The sequence below is a fragment of the Balaenoptera ricei genome, chromosome 13, assembly GCF_028023285.1.
Source record: "Balaenoptera ricei isolate mBalRic1 chromosome 13, mBalRic1.hap2, whole genome shotgun sequence".
Lineage (NCBI taxonomy): Eukaryota > Metazoa > Chordata > Mammalia > Artiodactyla > Balaenopteridae > Balaenoptera > Balaenoptera ricei.
The window spans coordinates 15081757-15101380 of NC_082651.1; the positions used below are offsets into that span (position 1 = coordinate 15081757).

Sequence of the window (19624 nt, forward strand, 5' to 3'; positions counted from 1 at the left end):
CAATCGCGTCTCTCTCACACCACAATGACCTTTACATTCACCTTACCAAATCTAAACTTGCAAAATCTTCAAAGTTTCGTCTTCTAGTTACTAACTTCTAAAATTTGATGCAGAACTTCCCTGAGTAAATTTTTAAAACCTCACAATTCTGAATACAGACTATGTAGTCTACTCATGAATCTTTTTCGCAGACATTTACTCTGACAGCCTTGAAAATACTGTCTAGTATATGCTAAATACAAATATCTGAAAAATAAGAATGTACTTAATCACTATTACAGTTTCGGCATAGCTTCCAACTATTTTAACCTATCAATGCTAAATCATCTGATCATATATTACACTACGTTAGCTCAGTTGGTTAAATATTAGCAGCTTAGTGTTCCCCAGAAGGATTTTTGGGGGGAGGCTTTGGCTATTCTAAGGACATCCTTGGGCTAGCCAACTTTACCTCTCTGGGCCTCAGCTTCCTAATCCTTAAAATGAGGAAATCAGATATTTTTATTCTGTACAACATCCACTGAACTGCTCGAGCCAAAAAATCCTCCAAGTCATTTCCCATATCTGATCAATGAACCAGGAAATCCTGTCTCTATTTCCAAAATGTTTCTGGAATCTATAAATTTCTTTCCGGGCCACCATTACCACCATCTTTCCCCTAGACTACTATGTGTATACTAACTGGCCTGACTCCCTTCCATTTTTGCCTAAACCTTTTGCCTCCTATCTGAAATTTATTCTACCACAGAGCAATCTTTATAAAACATAAATCAATCAGATGGTGGCACTCCACTGCCTACAAGAATTCTACATGGTCTGGTCTCTGCCAACCCCTGCCCCTCATCTCACTCCATTTGTTTACGGTGCTCCAACTATACCAGCAGCTTCCTTTCTAGTCTTCAAATGTTCTAAGCTCTTTCTTGCCTGCCCCTTTGCACTTGCTATCCCCCCTGTCTGGGCAGTTTTCACGTGGTTGGCTGGTTCCATCCTTCACCCTCAAATCTGCTCAACTGTCACCTCAGTATCTCTGATCACTCTTTCCAAAGCAGTGTCCCACAAGCCACTGCCTTACGCTTTATTATACTGCCATGTTTCTATCTTTCATTGTACTACCACACTGTGAAAATACCTTAAGTTACTTTTTTTTTTACTGTCCGTCTCCTCACAATGAAACGTAAACCCCTATGGACGAGACCCTGCTCTTGTATCCACTGTTATACCTTTTAAAGCCAGGCACATAGGAGATGCTCAATAAAAAAGGCTGGTGGAATGCATGAATGAATAAACGCTCTTAGCACTTAATATTTCAAAGAGCTACAACTAAGTCTTGTGAGATACCTCAAGAACCAGGCAGTAATGCTCACCAACGTCTAGCACGTATTAACTGTTCAATAAATATTTGTTGGAAAGCAGGATGGAGGAATAGAGGGAAGGGGGGAGGACTCTGCTGATTTTACAATGGTGCCTCACCACACCGAGGAAAGGTTTTGTAGCGGAGTGGCAACGACAGCACAGTGGCTAAGAGCATTGGGTTTTGGTGTTAGACCCTGGTTGGAATCCAGTCTCTGACACTTCCTCGCACATTATTTAACCTCTCTAAGCTTGTTTCCTCAATCATAATGAGGAGTAATGAATGACAGTAATGAGAAAAAAGGAGAGTAATGAAGCATACTGTACAGGGCTGTGCTTTACCACAGCGCCTGGCACATAGATTAGCTGTCTCAAAGCAGAAAAATATCCTGAAAAGTTTCTCGGTGCAGTCACCATGTGTTAGAATTATCATAACCTGGATGCTTTTCCTTTAAGAAAATGAAGTATATCACTCTACAACTTTACTGAGGTTTAGCTCAACAGGGATAGGGCTCCGATTCCAAAACCCATCTCCACGTGCACACCACTGCATTGGCCTCTGACTTGACAAGGGTCAAAGTTTCTTCTTACCTGAAGAGTTTTCCCTGAAGGTCTTCTATACCAGTCATGGCAATAGTTCCTCCCTGCCAGCAGACGGAGATAATATAATTGAGCGTATAATGATATTCCAGAAAGGACACTGCTGGCTCACACTCCTCAGCAGACTCTCTCAATTAACCAGGCAACGTCCTAACTCTGAGGAATAGTCTGCTAGGCAGAGAAGACCTTCAAGGAGCCAGATGTTACTGGCAAACAGGTTTACCTTATCCAAAAGTATTCATCCCAGCAATCAAGAGTGTTGTCAACCTCAACCTAAACTCCTGTCATCCAAAGACCACCAAACTCTTTGCCAGTCCAACACATCTGGAAAGTGCAGACACAGTGAGACGTGCACCAAGTGTGTTACTGTACTCACCTTTCACTCACACATGTAAATGAACTCTCTTTCTTTCCCCACTTCTTCCTTTACCTCTCCATCTCCCCTGAAATCTAGGCTAGGCCAGTGTTTCCAAAAACTTGCCTGATTACAAGGATCACCCAGGATATGGAAAAATATTCACAATATACTGTAAAGGAATCAAGGAAGCTACACAAGAGTATGGCTTTTAGTTTACAAAAAAAAAAAAAAAGCCTCCACGAATATACAGGAAAAAGAAAAAGAAAAAAAACAGGAGGAAGACAGGTATTCCAAAATGCGAATAGTGAGAGTCTCTGAAAAGTATGATTATGAGTGATGTTTCTTTTCTTTACTATGCTTTTCTGGGTTTCCTAAATATTTTTAAATGAGAATAACTTTTTTTTAAATGTAAGAATCTTTATTTTGAAAACAAGTGCAATGTAAAAGGAGAATAACTTTTATAATTAAAAAAATAATAATAATTTCTAAAATGTCAATACCCAGGTAAAAATTTACCATCTCCAAATTCCTTTAGAATTTGAAGATGACTAGGATAGTTCTTAAGAGCTGGAACAGACATTTTTTAAACATCAAATTTATTTCCACATTTTAGATGCTGAAGTTAAGGCTCAAATAGGTTGAGGAACTTACCTCCCAACCAAAGTTCAGGCTTTTTTGAAAAACAGCTTCTACTGTGTCCAGTAATCAGTAGCACACAAACCTACTGAGCTGGACAGTATGCTGACAGAGAGCAAAGACACAAGCTCCCTGCCCTTCAAGAGCGTGAGTCAGGAAGAGAGGATCACTTACATACGTATATGTTACCATATTTTACAAGCACCTCCTTCAAGCTTATAAATTTACTTGCTCAATTGCCTATCACATCACTGATAAACTTGACACTTTGAAGAACTGGCACCTCCACCAACAGGAGGTCCCCACTGACCCCAGTCCTGCTTGTACCCCAGGTCGATTTCTCCATGATCCATCAGGATGCCATTTCCTCGGGTCTGGTCCCCACCTCAACATAACATCAAGTGGCTCTCCTTTTCATCTTACCAAACGTTTACAGTGATGCCTTCTCCATGACAGGCAACATGCAATCAACTTCTCCAAACTGCCCTTTATTACCTCTACGCAAGACTGTTAACAATTTATCCAGTACAAAACCTGACAGGTTACCGTTCTGCTCTGTTTCTCTTTCAGCTTCTAATACCACGGATTACTTGACAGTATCCCCTGTGAGTCTGCCTCTAAGAGGCAATAATCACTTGCCTGACATCCTCAATTTACAGTCCTTACTACATTACTTCCCCTTCGTAAACTTTAAGGCAAAATGAAAAAGTGGTAATGCTAATTTCCATAATTACCTCTTCATTCTTTCCTGAACCACCTGAGGTCAAGCCTACACATTTGGAAGGAAGACAGAGGTATTAGATATCCTGGTTTACAAAGTTTCTCATCTAGTATCAAAGTTCCTGTGGCCTGTGCACAGGCTTAAGACTCAGGAAAGCCAGTCACCTTAGCCGCCCAGATAGCTTAGTATTTGTGTAGCACGTGCTTGCTTCGGTTCCTGTTGATGCAGTCCAGCCTGCCCTGATCCAGAGCCGTAGATGCGTTCACTGACCCTGACCCATTCTCACGCCGTCTCTCCTTGCCCTGCCCCCACCCAGGCTCCAAAGTTCCCTCTACAATGCTGCCAACAATCTTAATATCCACTTGATCAATTTTAAAATTCTAAACTCCAGGGACTTTCCTGGTGGCCCAGTGGTTAAGACTCCGCGCTCTCAATGCAGGGGGCCCAGGTTTGAGCCCTGGTCGGGGAACTAGATCCCGCAAGCCACAACTAAAGATCCCACATTCTGTAACTAAGACCTGGTGCAGCCAAATAAATAAATATTTTTTAAAATAAATAAATAAAATAAAATAAAATTCTAAACTCCAGCCTGGAGCAGAGCATCATAAAGGCGTTTTTGACAATTATAACACGGTAAACTTTCCATGTACCACAAGTGCATTTGGATACCTAAGTTGTGAGAAAAGTAATCTGTACTGTAATAGGACCTAAGGATTCAACTCACTTAAAAAAGAAAAAGCCTTAAGTTTCTTTTTTTCCCTCCAGATTTCAAAATTTGACCCTGTCATTTATACCCTCCCTTGAGAAGTCTACCCCAGTCCCCCATTCCCTCATTAGGCGAGTCTGTCTAGGTTAATCTTTTGGGAATTCTGAATAAAATTGCCCCATTGTGTACACTGTGATGTCCTGAAGACATGTACGAGTAATTACAAAGCATAATAAATTAGGGAATTTGACCTAGTCTGGGATATAGGTTAAAATGATTGTAGAGGTGTTAGGCATGGCTTCCTGGAGGAAGCAACATCACATTAGAAAGATAAATGGGAGTTAATTAGAGTGAAGATAGGATTAGAAGAGAAAGGAGAACAGTGAGTCCTAAGGTTGGAGAAAGCATGAGGACTTGAAGAGCTAAAGAAGGCCAGCTTCTCTACAACAGGGAGGAGAGGGAAAAGCTGACAGCCTTAAGTTTCTTGATCCAAATCCTATTTCAGGATAGAATTAAATCCAGTACTTGAACTCAACAGTGCCATTCACAGAAGCCTGTAGTTTTCTAGGCAGAAATTAGTAATGGCAAACCAACCACTTCCTTCAAAAAGTGAGTACGTTTGTTCACCCAATCATAAATGACCAATCAAACCTCTCAATTATTGAGGTGGGAGTCCTATTCCAACACCAAATCTACTCAGAATTCTAAGGTTCCTCCCCTCTTCTCATGCAAGGCATTCTTCTGATTTGACACACACAACTCAATTTATCTTCAAAAATACCTCCATATGGTGAAACTGTCAAATCGATTGACAATTTTCAGGAAACATCGAAACTAAAAACTTTTTCTTGACAAAAATAGTGAACCAGAAACTTATATTATCTCCATCTGCTTGAGTATAGAAATTACGGCCAAGATCTGGGACTAGCAAAGAGCAGACACAACAGCACAGAAGAGCAGAGAAGACAGCTTTATTACCACTAAACAAACTGGCCATGCACTGTGAGAATTAAAGAAAGGTTTACACAAGTGACAAAAATAAAGCAAGGTTACCTCAGAGCAAGATTTTGCTTGTTTGGAAACCAGGCTTCCATTATTCTCAGAAGATTTGCGTTTCACAGCCCCAATTCTTGTAGAGTTACCTAAAATATTTAAAAACAGGTAAGTTGGCATCCCTGTTTCTCTTAATATGAGAAGGATAAAGGGGAAAGGAGAACAAAGATTTTAATCAAACAATGTATCTTACCACATGTCACAAAGTTATCATGTACAACTTCAACATGAATCAGTGATGGATCGACAATTTTCAGTGCTGGAATCTTAAAAACAAATAAATAAAACAAAGATACTGGGAAATTTTAAAAATGCTTAGGAACACACCAGAAATTAGCTCTATCAACATAACAGTAGGGGCTTCTGGGACTTCCCTGGTGGCACAGTGGTTAAGAATCCGCCTGCCAATGCAGGGGACACGGGTTCGAGCCCTGGTCCGGGAAGATCCCACATGCTACGGAGCAACTAAGCCCGTGCACCACAACTACTGAGCCTGTGCTCTAGAACCCACAATCCACAACTAATGAGCACGTGTGCCACAAACTACTGAAGCCTGCGCACCTAGAGCCTGTGCTCCGCAACAAGAGAAGCCACCATAATGAGAAGCCTGCACACCACAACGAAGAGTAGACCCTGCTCACCGCAACTAGAAAAAGCCCGTGCGCAGCAGTGAAGACCCAATGCAGCCATAAATTAATTAATTAATTAAAATTTATTTAAAAAAACAAACAATAGGGGCTTCTTACATATAATTTCTTTTTAAAATAATTGTGATTTTTTTCTACTCTGATATTTTAATACAAAATAATAAAGGTGTTTAGCTCCTATAAGATACTATAATTCCTTTTTATAATTATCTTTCCCTGTCAAGTTATCTTACACACAGTTATCATCATCCTTACCTCCTCACAGTTGACTTGAAGAGTTTTTGATGTTGGGTTTCCATTTACAATGGTTGCAGAAAACCACTGAGTAGATGGGTCCAAGCTATAAATTTTTACTTCTGAACCAACTAAGTTTTTGTCACCTTAAAAAATAAAAATTAAAAAAAATCCTTAGAGCAATATGCATTATCTCCCAACAGCACCATTATCCAGGATAATCTTTTCCCAAGTCTTTAAAAATGCAGTAGACAAAAAGTAAACATTAAAAGATACTGCTATAAATGCAAGAAGACAGACATTTCAGCAAAGCTAGAAGAAGATTTAAACTGCCTATTTTTAACCTTCACTTTTCTATTGATTTATCTTAGACTTGCAATATATTTATTCTAGCATTTGTAGCAGACCACGTAGTATCAGATAACACATTGAGACGTAACTCATTCTCCTATGCAGAGTTTTAGAGGATACAAATTCAGGAACCTCAGCAAAACTGCTAAGTCTGATAAAATACTTACAATTGTGAAACTGACCAAGAAAATCAATAACAGTAAATGGCAAGATCAAGATTACCAAATTAACGTTTTATTAATTTTATAAGACTGAAATTCCAAACATATCAAATTCCATGTCAAAATATAGCTGAGCTTGTTTAATATCTACTTCACTTTTATAGTCTTCACATGATCCCTGAGCTTTCCAAATTTCAGAGACTTTAGAATACATTACAGAATAAATAAAGTCCTCCACTCATCTAGTTGCATGGGAAAAGCAGCAAAAGAATTTCTAACAAATAAGAATTTTTAATGAGCAAATGAGTGAGAAGGGCTAAAACATAGCTTCTTACCTTGTAAAAGATGGCTTTCATCCAAATGTTTCACAATCAAAGCTTGAAATTCTTTACTGACATTCTGATTATCGATAAGTGAAAGTCGAAGATTGTTTACATCCTGAAAAATGGAAAATCATTACACTTTAAGGTAACAAGTAAGAAGAGTTGTTTAAATTCCAGTGGATATTTCAATCAGTTTAATCACAGGGATTAAAGTAGTGTCAATTAGCCATTTGATGGCAGCAAACCATTGCAACTCCAATGAATTAGACTGGTCAAATAGTAGGAAACCATCAAACCATCACAAATATAAGGCAGACAGAAGTGAAGTCACCCCAAGCTAAGAGGAAGACAGATACTAAGAGTGGCTCAAATTTTAAATATAATAAGCAAACAACCTAGCCAGTCAGTTGATGTCAAAAATACTCTGTATCCCAAACTCTATGGATTAGGGAAATCACAGCTCCAAATGCAAGGGGCAAAAGACACATACATAGAAATCACTTAGATCCACAGTGGCAATTCATTGAAATTGCTGTTTTTAACAAACATCATTTCACACAGATTCATTTACCCTAACTAGAATTCCAAACACATTCTTGTTTACGAAGGGGGCCGTGGGGGTGAGGAAGGACGAAATCTGAATGAATAGCGTTAAGCCTTCAGCAAGCCAGTTTTGAAACATTCAATTCTTGGCAGCTCTATTTTTGGCACTATTCCACAGTGCTCTGGCTTTGTGTGTACACTCAGTTATGATAAATGTATACAGACTGTCAATAGGAGGAACCTGCCAAACCCAAACTGTATAGCACAGAAGCCCTTCCAATATCAGGCCTTCATGCTTTTCTGCATGTGAAATGGGTACACAGTGGCCAAAAACAGTTCATCCATTTCTCCCATTGGAAAGAACAGTCTTTTAGAGAGGCCATGCTGGAAAAATTTCTTAAGCCAAATAACATTAGACTTAAACTAGGGGTTTCATAAGAGCTCAACATTAATAACCAAAATGGGCCATGTGTTTTTTTTTCCATGCTACTGCAATTTCAAAAACTTTAAATGTGTTCAATTCCTACTACAAGGTAAAATATCATGTTAATCGGGCGAGCCACAAAGGGCTCTTAAATAAATAAAACTTACTGACCTTTTTCAACCTCAAGAAACAAAACTGAAAAGGTTAAACACATGAAAGATATAAAACAGAACTGTCCCGAAAACAATGCTAAGAAGTAAAAACTACTCTACTGCTCAGTGAAGCAGACATCCACAGCCCCTGCTGTATGTTCCTTGGTCCTTAAGAGCAGTCATTCTGCCTTTTAATGTAGGAAAAATATCAAGATGCCTATCTGACATATGAAGATAACTTGTGTCTGCAATTAAGTAAAAGCATCTTCCTCTGTTCCATTTACTTAAACATTATAATATAGGGTTCAGAGTGTGAATCTTGTTTTCACTCACTTCGAGGACATGGAAGTAAAAGTAAGACTTGAGTAGAGAACAGTTAATGCCAAGGCCCAGCAATGGCAATGACCCTTGGTCCTAAACTGTCTTTTAGCAAATAAACTGGTTTAATTGTTCTACAGGCCATAGAAACAAGTCAGGTCACAAAACAGAAGTGGGTAAAGGGGATTACTAAGCTTCACAAATGACATATAAAAAAACCAATGTTATTATAAGACCAACATTATTCCCAAGGTAGTGATCTGTGGCGGTAATCTGTGTGTTCTTCCCCTCCCTCCCAACATTTTTATAATAAAGGAAAAAATCACACACGAGCAAGACCCAAGAGCCTAAATGTTGTGAACAAAAAGTGGGAGTTCTGCAAGCTAACTGGAAAGAATATGAACACACACACACACACACACACACACACACACACACAATTCACATTGTTTGTGGTAGTTACGTTAAGTCACCACAAACACTGAATTAGTGAATACTGAACCATTCCTAGCGGAAAGATGGGGTTAGGTTCCTTCAAGCCTCTGGTCACAACATTGTCGTCAACCAATCAATACATAACCTTGTTTTATGTGTTTCGGTTGAAAAACCCACTATTTAGTATATATTGCTGCAATACTAACCTCGAACCCATGGCCACTATACCTCACGGCTGAATGAAGCTTATCTAACACATGTATTTTCTCCCTAAGACACATCACAGCCTCCTTGCACTTAGGAACACTAGAGAGCACTTCAGCACTACCCTTGGGGGCCATTTTAAACAGTGAAATCACCAACAAAAAAGCACAAAAATGCAGTACTAAATAGACCTTGAAAAGGACACTTGTTTACAGTAGAATAGAGGAAATAAAAAGGCAGAATGTCACCTTATTCAACCTAAGCTGGGAACATGTGTCAGACAACTGAAAATTTTCACCACTCTGCACACGTCTGTGAATGACCATGAAAGCACCAGAGTACTGATTGGGGGGTTACAAATATATTTTAGCAAGTAAGCAAGTTCCCAAATACAGAATCCTTAAATAATCAGGACTGACATATATGTATACAGATATATGTATATATATGAATGATAGTCTTAGAAATTATCTTCATATCACCTAGGTGTTTCTATACACACACATCATCAACTGTAGTACGTTTGTCCTTCCAACCCCAAATAAACAGTACCAACCCAACGGCTAACACTGAGCAATGATGTCTGACAACTTAGCTGCTCATAAGATGGGTCCTTTTCTCTGTTAGATATCTGAATTAGAGCAACCAACATCAATATGTTAGTTCTCATATCAAAGGAGTCTGTATTTCTATTTTTAGGGTTTAATATTGTTTCCGTGTTTTACCTGTATAGGCTTTAAAAGGTCTTTAGAAAGAAATACTCTTTGTTGATCTCCTAAAAAGCGAATAGACGTTATGGATCCCAAACCAGCTTTGTCCAGCAGAGATCTGTACATCTGAAACAAAAGAAAATGTTTTGGCATCATAACTGTGTCAGCATAATTCTGAAAATGGGGACTGGCAATTTTCCATACACGTGGAAAGACATAAAGCCATTCAGTTGTTTATTTACTACCAGTATCTCAATAATAACTATTTATGCAACCACAACAGGAGCACGTAATTTTTATCCAGAATCAATAATCTAAATGAGATACACATTTGAGAGTCATTAACATATAGGTCTGGGTCCACAGATGTATGGCTTTCCCCAAATTTATGCAAAATATTGCTTTATGTACATTTCTGTGGGGAGACAGGGCCATGTTTTTAGCAAATTCTTAACAGATGGGGGAAAAAATACAAAGAGCAAACTACAACTTCAAACAAAACCCGACATCACTCAAAAATCTCCAGCAGCTCTTCTCACCCATGGGCAAAATCTTAACTTTGCTCATACGGGCATGCAGGCCCTTCACAAGCTGGTCAGTCTTTCAATCATCCTCTCAGCCTTTCAGCTATCCAATCTGCCCCTTCCTCCTTCAAGCCCCAGCTCATGTCTCAAATAGCCTGAACTGTCCTCTCCTGATCACTATTTTCCTTTAACTGCACCAGACTTAAGGTGTGGAAATGGCACAATCATATACTGACTGCTAGCATCTTTAAAGCCAAAGAAATATGAGCCAGAGGGAACCTTAAAGATCATGAGACCAAAAGTGGAAACCCTTACAGGGGCCAGGCAACAGCTACTTTTCAGCTTCAGCCTACTGTTGCGATAAGGAATTGCTATGAGGCTCCAGTGTTGCTGTATCTTGCCATTTTTCCAAGAAAAACTGAAACTCTAGATTTTTAAGGACATTCTCTACATTTTTTAAATGTAGACAACTAATTTAGATTTTCTTAAAACACTGTGAGGGTCAAACCAAAAAGATTTGTATGTCTGTATATATCTGCTGGTTTCTAACCACTGACCTAGACGTTCCCCACATGACCTCCACCCCCGACTTTTCAAGTGAAGAAACTGAGGCCCAAGAAAGTCAAGGCTCAGAGTTGCAGGGCTCCTAGCAGGGCTGACAGGAGGTCCTGGGGGTTTTTCTGAATCTTCTACACTGTCATATCTCTGTACTATTATTTTCCAGAGGACCAAATATAGGCATTACGTATAGATTTTCCCTGTTTCACTCATAACGGGTGAAATACCCTCTTCTCAGGAGTTCAAATAAGCCCGAGTTTTACTCACTATCGCAGGCCACTGAACAATTCGCTCAGAAACTTCAGGAGACTTTCGTTCAGCCAAAACCAAGTTATGTTCCACTAAAAAGGCTCTCCTTAGAAGGCTGTAGACGTCTATCCATCTTCTCTTCCTCCAAGATTCCCCATCAAACTCCACACACACCTAGACAAACAGAATTGAAGGAAAGCAGACTTGATTAACAAAAATAAACATGAAAAATGCCTAAGTTGAATTATACCCTCACCATTCTACTCGAGTCTTGTATCTGAATATGCTGCCCCCGACTCCTGCTCTCTTACTTCCCTTCTAAACCCACAATAAACTAACCAGATCTGTTAGTCTAACCAACAAGCTTTGGCTCCCAAACCACTTTGGGAAGCAGAGTCAAGGGATATGGAGACCAGTCTCTGCCCTCAAAGTAACCTCTGGGAAGCCTTAACAAAAAAGAACCCCCACATAGAAGGTTTTTACATATGTTAATTAGACATCAGAGCTTTGAGAATTGAAAGACAGAAATCTGAAACCCAAAGTACTTCTCGCAGGGCATTGTAATTCTATGTTGACATTGTCAGTGAGTTTAAGATGACCGCCCATCAACACAATCCACCACTGGCTTCCAAATCCCTCTGGTAGCAGCAGGACTCAGCACAAGGCACTTTCAACGCTTTGAGTTGAATAAACTGGGAAATTTATCTCAGAGTTTGAAATCCAAGACAACTTTGCTACATACAGAAACAAGTAATTGACGCAGGACCCCAGAATTTTCCAAAACTACCTCTAACTTCTTACATGAAAATTAAACTACCTTTGAAATACTATTTTCCAAGTAACTATGAAGTTTTCTGCTTCTGATCTGCAAAATACCCTTTAGCCCTAAAGTTAAAACCCTTATAATTTGTACAGATATTTTAAAACATAAAAAAAGAATTCAGTCCAAAAGTGGGTCTCTGACAGTAACCCGTAAGTAGGAATCAGTCACAAAACCTTAAAAATCATATAAATGTACCAAACACCTTAGCTTCCTTAACCCATTATGAATATGCTACCCTTTAATTTACTCTAAGTCTTTTAAAATGTTTCGTATGTTTTAACTGAGATATAATAAACTCCCTCAATATTCAGTGTAAAAATCACTATTTTAATTTGATTTAAAAGCTCTCCTCTTAATAGAGTGATGTCTCATTTCTGGTTTCAAAGAATTAGTGAATAAATCTATCAATACTTCATAATTTCATAGACAATCGTATCTCCCTTTTCAACCTTTAACTTAAAAAAGTTTATTTAATTTCCATTTATTCATCAGAACCCAATTCAAAAATCCTTTCCTCAAGGAAGCCTTCCCTTACCAAAGAGCCCCCCTCTCTCCCAAGAGAAGTCCCTTGCTAATTGTACTCAAAACTCTGTACTCTTCCTTCCTAGCACTAATCCACATTTTGAATTATTTATTTATGGTTAACTGATTGACATATTAAAAACTCTAATCCGTCAAAGTCTGTCTTCTTTTACTTACCATGTATTTCATCAGTCAGTACTCAAATACTTGTTGAATGAATAAATTTCTCTCTGAATTGGGCTCTTACCTTGTTTCTCTCATCCATTTGGAAGGCAGGAAGTTCCCAACTGATATACCACTAGCCTCAATCCCAAACTTTTCCAGTTTTATGGCTATAGACTATCAATCTTTAAAATCAATATAATTTGAGACCCATCCTATCCTCCCCCAACCACAAAATATGCACCCCTAATTTCCCAGGCAACTTCCCCTGAGAAGCTGCATATCTTCTTGGTATGGCAGGCTTTTAACCTTGCAGTTATTACAGAATAAGTGTAAATGTGTTAAGCACCTACTATGTGACAAGGCCCTGCGTACTCTACCTTGGTTCTGTGTATTCCATCCATCACCATAACCAACCAGTGGTCCTTCACATCGGGCTTCAGAGACTGCCTATCTTCCTTTCTGTTTGCCTAGCCACAGAATCCAGGTCCTCCGACATCTCCCCTAGTCTTTTTGCCCCACAGCACATCAACCTCAAACCCAACTAAGCTTTGGATGACAGTTTTCCCATCAATGTAGTGTAAGAGGAATGCACATCTACAACATCAGAACCAGAGAGATCTGGGTTTAAATACCAGCTATGTTGAAGCTTTCTTAGAATGATTTTACATGCATAAAATAAAATATGTAGGATTACAAAGGAAACCAATTAACTGTACCAAGGTCAAGAAGCTAAGCTCTCTGAATCTTGTGTTCTGGTAGCTTCAAAATGAAAGTACTAACACCCACCCTTCACTGAATTGTTAGGTAGATTTTAAAGGCAATTTATGTTAAGTATCTGGCAAGGAGACTAGGTAGTTTTAAGACCTCCGTGGTAATTCAAATCTTAATTTATCAGAGTGTCACTTCTTCAGTTAGGAATGGGAGGAGGAAGACTTCAATATGATTATCTAACATCTACTGAGAAAAAAAGTAATCTAAGATCTTAAGTGGCTTCCCAAAATGTATGCAATATCACAGTTCTTATCATATCTATAAGCTATCTATAAAGCTTATGATCAACCCTAAACCAAATTTTAGACAAGGTCCCTCTTTATATCTCAATTTTTTTAATATGAATTTATTTATTTATTATTTATTTTTGGCTGCATTGGGTCTTCATTGCTGCGCACAGGCTTTCTCTAGTTGCAGCGAGCGGGTGCTACTCTTTGTTGCAGTGCGCGGGCTTCTCACTGTGGTGGCTTCTCTTGTTGCAGAGCACGGGCTCTAGGCACGCGGGCTTCAGGAGTTGTGGCACACGGGCTCAGTACTTGTGGCTCACAGGCTCTAGAGCGCAGGCTCAGTAGTTGTGGCGCACGGGCTCAGTTGCTCTGCAGCATGTGGGATCTTCCCGGACCAGGGCTCGAACCCGTGTCCCCTGCATTGGCAGGAGGATTCTTAACCACTGTGCCACCAGGGAAGTCCCTATATCTCAATTTTTGAGTAATCTGAAAATTAAGTTTAGTTCTTTAAAAATAAATAAGTTTGGGGCTTCCCTGGTGGCGCAGTGGTTAAGAATCTGCCTGCCAATGCAGGGGACACGGGTTCAAGCCCTGGCCTGGGAAGATCCCACATGCCGCGGAGCAACTAGGCCCATGAGCCACAACTACTGAGCCTGCACGACTGGAGCCTGTGCTCTGCAACAAGAGAGCCCGCGATAGTGAGAGGCCCGCGCACCGCGATGAAGAGTGGCCCCCGCTTGCCACAACTAGAGAAAGCCCTCGCACAGAAACGAAGATCCAACACAGCCATAAATAAATAAATAAATAAATAATAAAAGTGTTTTAAAAAAGTAAAATAAAATAAATAAGTTTAGTTCTTTAAAAATAAATAATAATACTTTGAAGCATTAGGTTGTGTTGGTCAAAACTTCACATTTAAAAAGATGACTTTTTAAAAAATATAATGAAACCAACAAGTTGTGAGCTTTCTTAAACATTCTTTAAAAGTTTCCTGTTTATCATAACCACATATCTTTCATTTGTGCCTTGAGGTCTGAAGTTCTATATATAAGGACACCCCCCCCCACCAAAAGCCTCTTTTACAGAAATTTCTATTTAAAAAAAACAACGGTAAGAATTCAAATTCAGGGGGAACTAATGTGATTTGACCAAGCTCCTGCAAAGTGACAGATACTAGTTCTCATTCTAAATTGTGTTCTTTCCTCCACAATCCCTTGCTCCACAAAGGAGATGTTATCTGTGCTGTCTGACTCCAAAGGCCAGAAAAAGGCCTATTAATTACAACTTACTACCTATAATTTCCAAATTTCCTATTTAAAAAATAGGGCATTTTGTAAATACGTGCCTATTAGCCTATAAAATTTCTTGACCAGATGTTGGATATTTCAAGTTAATTATTTCAAGCTGTTCTTCCCAGATGGATAAATCTCTTTGCTTTAAGATATATGAATTAATATTATCTAATCAAGCCAACCTCAAAACCTCCACTTTTAGTATACACTAATCTTACCTAAGTATATGATTATGAAAACTATCAGAATGGCCAACTAAAGTGTTTCCAAGTTTAAAAGTAGGCACTTACACAATGGCATGGTTTTTAATCACGAAGTTTTTAATGACATATCTACTCTATGCCCAGTACTACAGTACAGAATACCACTTATTTCACTACTTCACAAATTAGGAATTAATTCATTATGCTTCTATTTATGTCTTCTTACACCTAGACTCTTATCTAAAATCCCAGAGTCTAGCATTCATTTATAGGGGTAAACAGTTTTTATTACACTGTGCTAAGAGTTTCTCATTTTACATGGGTTGACTGTCAACAGAATCCACCAACATTCAAGTTTCAACTGTATGCAAGGATGAATAAACTAGGCATTGATTGGTCAAGGCATCCAATTGCCAAAAAGGGCTTTAACAGCAGGAAATGGTACATATAGTTGGCAAATACTACTCATCTGCTAAGGACATCCCAAAGAACTAAGAAGGGGCAGAAGACTCAAGGAAAAAGTAGGTTCAAAGCAAGGAAAAAACCTAGACAAACAAGTTGGGTAAGGAAGGCATTCCCAGCATGCATAAGGAATAAAGCCAGTTAGGAAGCAATCTGCCTCACACTCAAACAGAGTAGCATAAAAATAAGGTTAAAGAAGTACTTATAATCACACCTAATTAAGATCTGTTGTTATCCCAGTTAAAGAGAATGCCAATGCTCCATCGGAAAATAATTTCTAAACCGCTTTTCTATATACAAGTAACAATTTTATGATTCCTTCATTTGTTCAAATATTTTAGCAAAAACTACATGCCAAGCAATGTTCTCAGTGCTGGGGATACTGAACCCAGCAAAAGAGAGTTGCTCTAACCTCACTCTTATTAAAGCCTAGTGTTTAAGATCTGGAGACAAACTTGGTCAAGTTATTTAACTTGTTTAAGCCTCAATTTCTAACACTAAAAAATGTGGTTTACTATCTAGGATTTTTGTGAGGATTAAATGAAAGTATTTACTGCATGATAAGTATCTATTATGTCTTCACCTAACTTCTTTGTAATCAACTACTAAACATTGTATCTGAGTAAGTGACTTTGTTACAAAGTCTTTCTCTAGGTGAAACAAAGTTAACAAGCCTTGGTCTCATTAATTTCAACCTCAACTAAGGAAGCAAGTCAGTCTAGACAGACTTGTACTTCTATCAGTACTAAAACAGTTGCACACTACTTGAATTTCATTCATTCATATTCATTGCAGTCCCCCAACCCACCCCCAAAAACTCAATATCCCAAAGCCCAGGTCTTAGGCATTGTCTTAGTTACTCAGTTCCTGCCTGCATCCCGCCAAACACAATTGGTTTCAATGTTTCAAAAACTGTGTTTTTGCTAACACAACATGCCCTTAAACTTAAACCAATTACTTTATCTGCTACTCAATTAAGGAATGCAGCAATAAATCATGATTGGAAAAGAGACACTGAGTAGATTTCTTACATGAGGGCTGAGTTGTGAAGTCTGTAGGTAAAGCAAAAAATCCACTATAGTCAAAATTGTTCTTGAATTAAAATCCCCGTCGTCTCCAGGTTAGGCACCTTAGTGCAGTGGAAGACACACATAGCCAACTATGCAAGTCTAGACAAGATTTCCCTTCCTAAATCTATTTCTTTATTCTGAAAATGAAGATATCACCACCACTTCAAAGGCTGGGTGTGGGGGAGATGTGGAGATTAAAAAGAACACACATAAAGGACCTCCTAGATTCCCTTCCTAACCCAACAGGTCCGCAATCACTGCTGAGTAAGGAAACACCTACTCTCTCATCATCTGCCAAAGAACTAAAGACTGTAAGGATTAATCTTATTTCCACTCAAATCGGGTAAAAACAAATGCACTAGAGAGAATTTTACTTGGCACGTAAAATAAAGCGCCACAACTATGACTGAAATCTACTACACAAAGCCCATTTTATTGAGAAAGATTATTAGCCTAAGCAAATAGGCTGTACCACATTACCTTCTTTCTGTAAACATCAAAACGCACCTTGCTAGGAGTGAAACCAAATTTCACAGTGTATGACAGGAGTCCTCTGGTGGCAGAGCCTCTGATCAGGGAGCACGATGATTAAGAAGGTGGGCTCAAGGGTCAAAACTTTCTGGGTCAGAACACAGGTTATGCCAATTCCTTGAACAGTGTTTCAGCAATCAACATATATTCAACTGCCAATGCGAAAACTTGCTTCCCTTATTTGAGCAGTTTTCAAGAAAAAGCAAAGATAATGACCAAGTGAAGATACTGAAACATATCCGTTACCCAGGATGGAAAACTCTTCTGTTCTGACAAGCTTCCTTCAAGTTATCACCACTTCGGAGTCTTTGTTGGGGACCTTTTTTCAGTTATTTTTGCACAAAGGAGTCTTTGTTGGTACAATGGCTTCCTCACTGGTAGTTTCCACACAATCCTTTCACACCAATACTTCTATTAGGGAGTACGATCAGAATTCATCTCTTTTTGAAAAGATCTAACTGAAAAAGGTTCTGCGTGTCATTCTGATTAAAAATCACTGGCCGCACTTGTTCCCATTTCTCTCCCTCCCCACAAACACCCAAATGGAATATTTCTAAGCCATCCCTCCAACACACCATATAAGGGGCAGCTCCACCCCAGCCCTCCATATATGGTCATATCCCACACCCACTCACAGACTCATCAGAGACAACCAGGAACCCACTCCTGCCCTGACCCACCATATACGGACAAATACCCACCTTAATATACTGAAGAGAATTAAGCTCCTTCCTCTACACTCACACTTCTAAGTCTGAAAGTTTAAGAAGTTGGGTGAAGAAATTAGAAGGAACAAACAAAAAACCCGACTGAAAGCACTTCTGAGCACTAGCGCTCAATTCTCAATGATTCCAAACGTCACCCACTTGCCCAACTTAATATTAACAACACTCCCCCTTCGGAGAAATCATCGTACAGCCCTAATGAGGCACAGCGCGTGCAATAACTAATCATGTCTGAGCAACCCTAAGCCCATTATTAAACACGGGCAACTCTAGGCCAAACACACCTCGCTCTACACACCATTTCAAAGACTTTCAAGGTCTACTTTTCTGCACCTTCAGATCAGATGCCAACTTTCTGGTCGCCTTTTCAGAAAAGGGGAGGGAGGGTTGCTGGCTGTCTCGTTACCAAGGTAACTAGGAAACGTCCGACTGCCGAGGCCCGGGAGCCGGTTTTACCTTCAGATCCTTCTTAGTAACGTCGGTGTGGGAGACGGCTCGAATGGTCCCGGAGAGCCAGGGCCACTCGGCGACGCGCTCCAAGTCCCAGCTGTCGTGGCCGCCGTCGCTGCCGTCGGCTGCGGACAGACTGAGGAATCGCTTCCCTACCAATACTGGCCAACTTTCTCCGAGCGTGAGCACCATGGTTTCCACGCTGCAGGAAGGGCTCCTCCCTGCAAAAACACAAAAACAAAATGCAACGGGGGCGGCCGGCGGGAGGGGGCCGTGAAGAGAGGTCGGTGGGGGAGGCCAGGGCGGAGGAAAGGGTCCTAATCCCGATCGGAGGAGGGGACCCCCGGCGGCGGCGGGTGAGACGGAGGACCCCGCACCCGATCTCTCCACCCGCGCCCTCCCCGCCCCCCGATCCCTCCCCCACCGCAAACACTGGCCCAAGCGTCGCGTGACCCTGGCTCTCCCAAGTTTCGCTTTTTCAAAACCTGAAACCTAAACGCAGACAGAGTGAGGGGAGAATTATTTGTGGCTTAAGTGGATTTCAAAGTGTTCGCCCCTCACCCCGGAAAAGAAAAGGCCCCGAAGCAGAGGGCCCGTCCCAGGCGGCCGGGTCCCCGCCCCGGGCAGCCCCGCGGGAGGGACGAGCCCGCCGTTCCGCACTTGCCCCGCCGCCCCGCCCCGACACCCTTCTACTCGGCCGCAGACCCCCAGCCTGCGCCGCGGCGCGGGGGCGGCGGGGCCGCGGGCTTGGCGCCTTCACCTTTCTTCCTCCGCTCCCCTCAGCCGAGGCCGCGGCGCTCTTACCCCGCCTCCCGCCTCCCGCCTCCCTGAGTCACCGGCGGCGGCCACCGTTTCCAGCCGCCCAGCCGACTCTAGCTCTCTGACTTGGTTCAAGAGCTCTCACAAGACACGCACAGCCTCCCGGGCCCGCCCCCTCGGAGCCGCTTCCATCGCTCATTGGCTGAGTCCAAGGAGCTGGGCGAGACTCGTGGGGAAGGAGCCCATCGCCATTGGCCGCCCCGGCGAGGGCGGGGCGAGAGAAAAAAACAATTCCTCGGCTGCCTCCTCCCTTTCCCCTCCCCCTTCCGACTCCCGGACGACCCCCATTAGGTTAAAGTACACCGAG

At 40.8% G+C, this 19624-nt stretch overlaps 1 protein-coding gene across 3 annotated transcripts in view; it reads right to left on the bottom strand.

The window, feature by feature from the left end:
* KDM3A (lysine demethylase 3A) overlaps positions 1 to 19382 on the bottom strand; it is a 54560-nt gene extending 35178 nt beyond the window's left edge. The window contains exons 1-8 of one of the 3 annotated variants that reach the window (XM_059942138.1): positions 19259 to 19382; positions 18505 to 18719; positions 11276 to 11431; positions 9942 to 10052; positions 7153 to 7255; positions 6327 to 6451; positions 5618 to 5690; positions 5425 to 5513 (exon numbers count right to left, since the gene is read on the bottom strand). In XM_059942138.1, the coding sequence (XP_059798121.1) occupies positions 5425 to 5513; positions 5618 to 5690; positions 6327 to 6451; positions 7153 to 7255; positions 9942 to 10052; positions 11276 to 11431; positions 18505 to 18690 (843 nt within the window). In that variant the 5' untranslated portion in view covers positions 18691 to 18719; positions 19259 to 19382. The remainder of the gene's footprint in view (positions 1 to 5424; positions 5514 to 5617; positions 5691 to 6326; positions 6452 to 7152; positions 7256 to 9941; positions 10053 to 11275; positions 11432 to 18504; positions 18720 to 19258) is intronic. The other 2 variants (XM_059942135.1, XM_059942137.1) reach the window with 2 other exon arrangements.
* Positions 19383 to 19624: the final 242 nt, after the last annotated feature.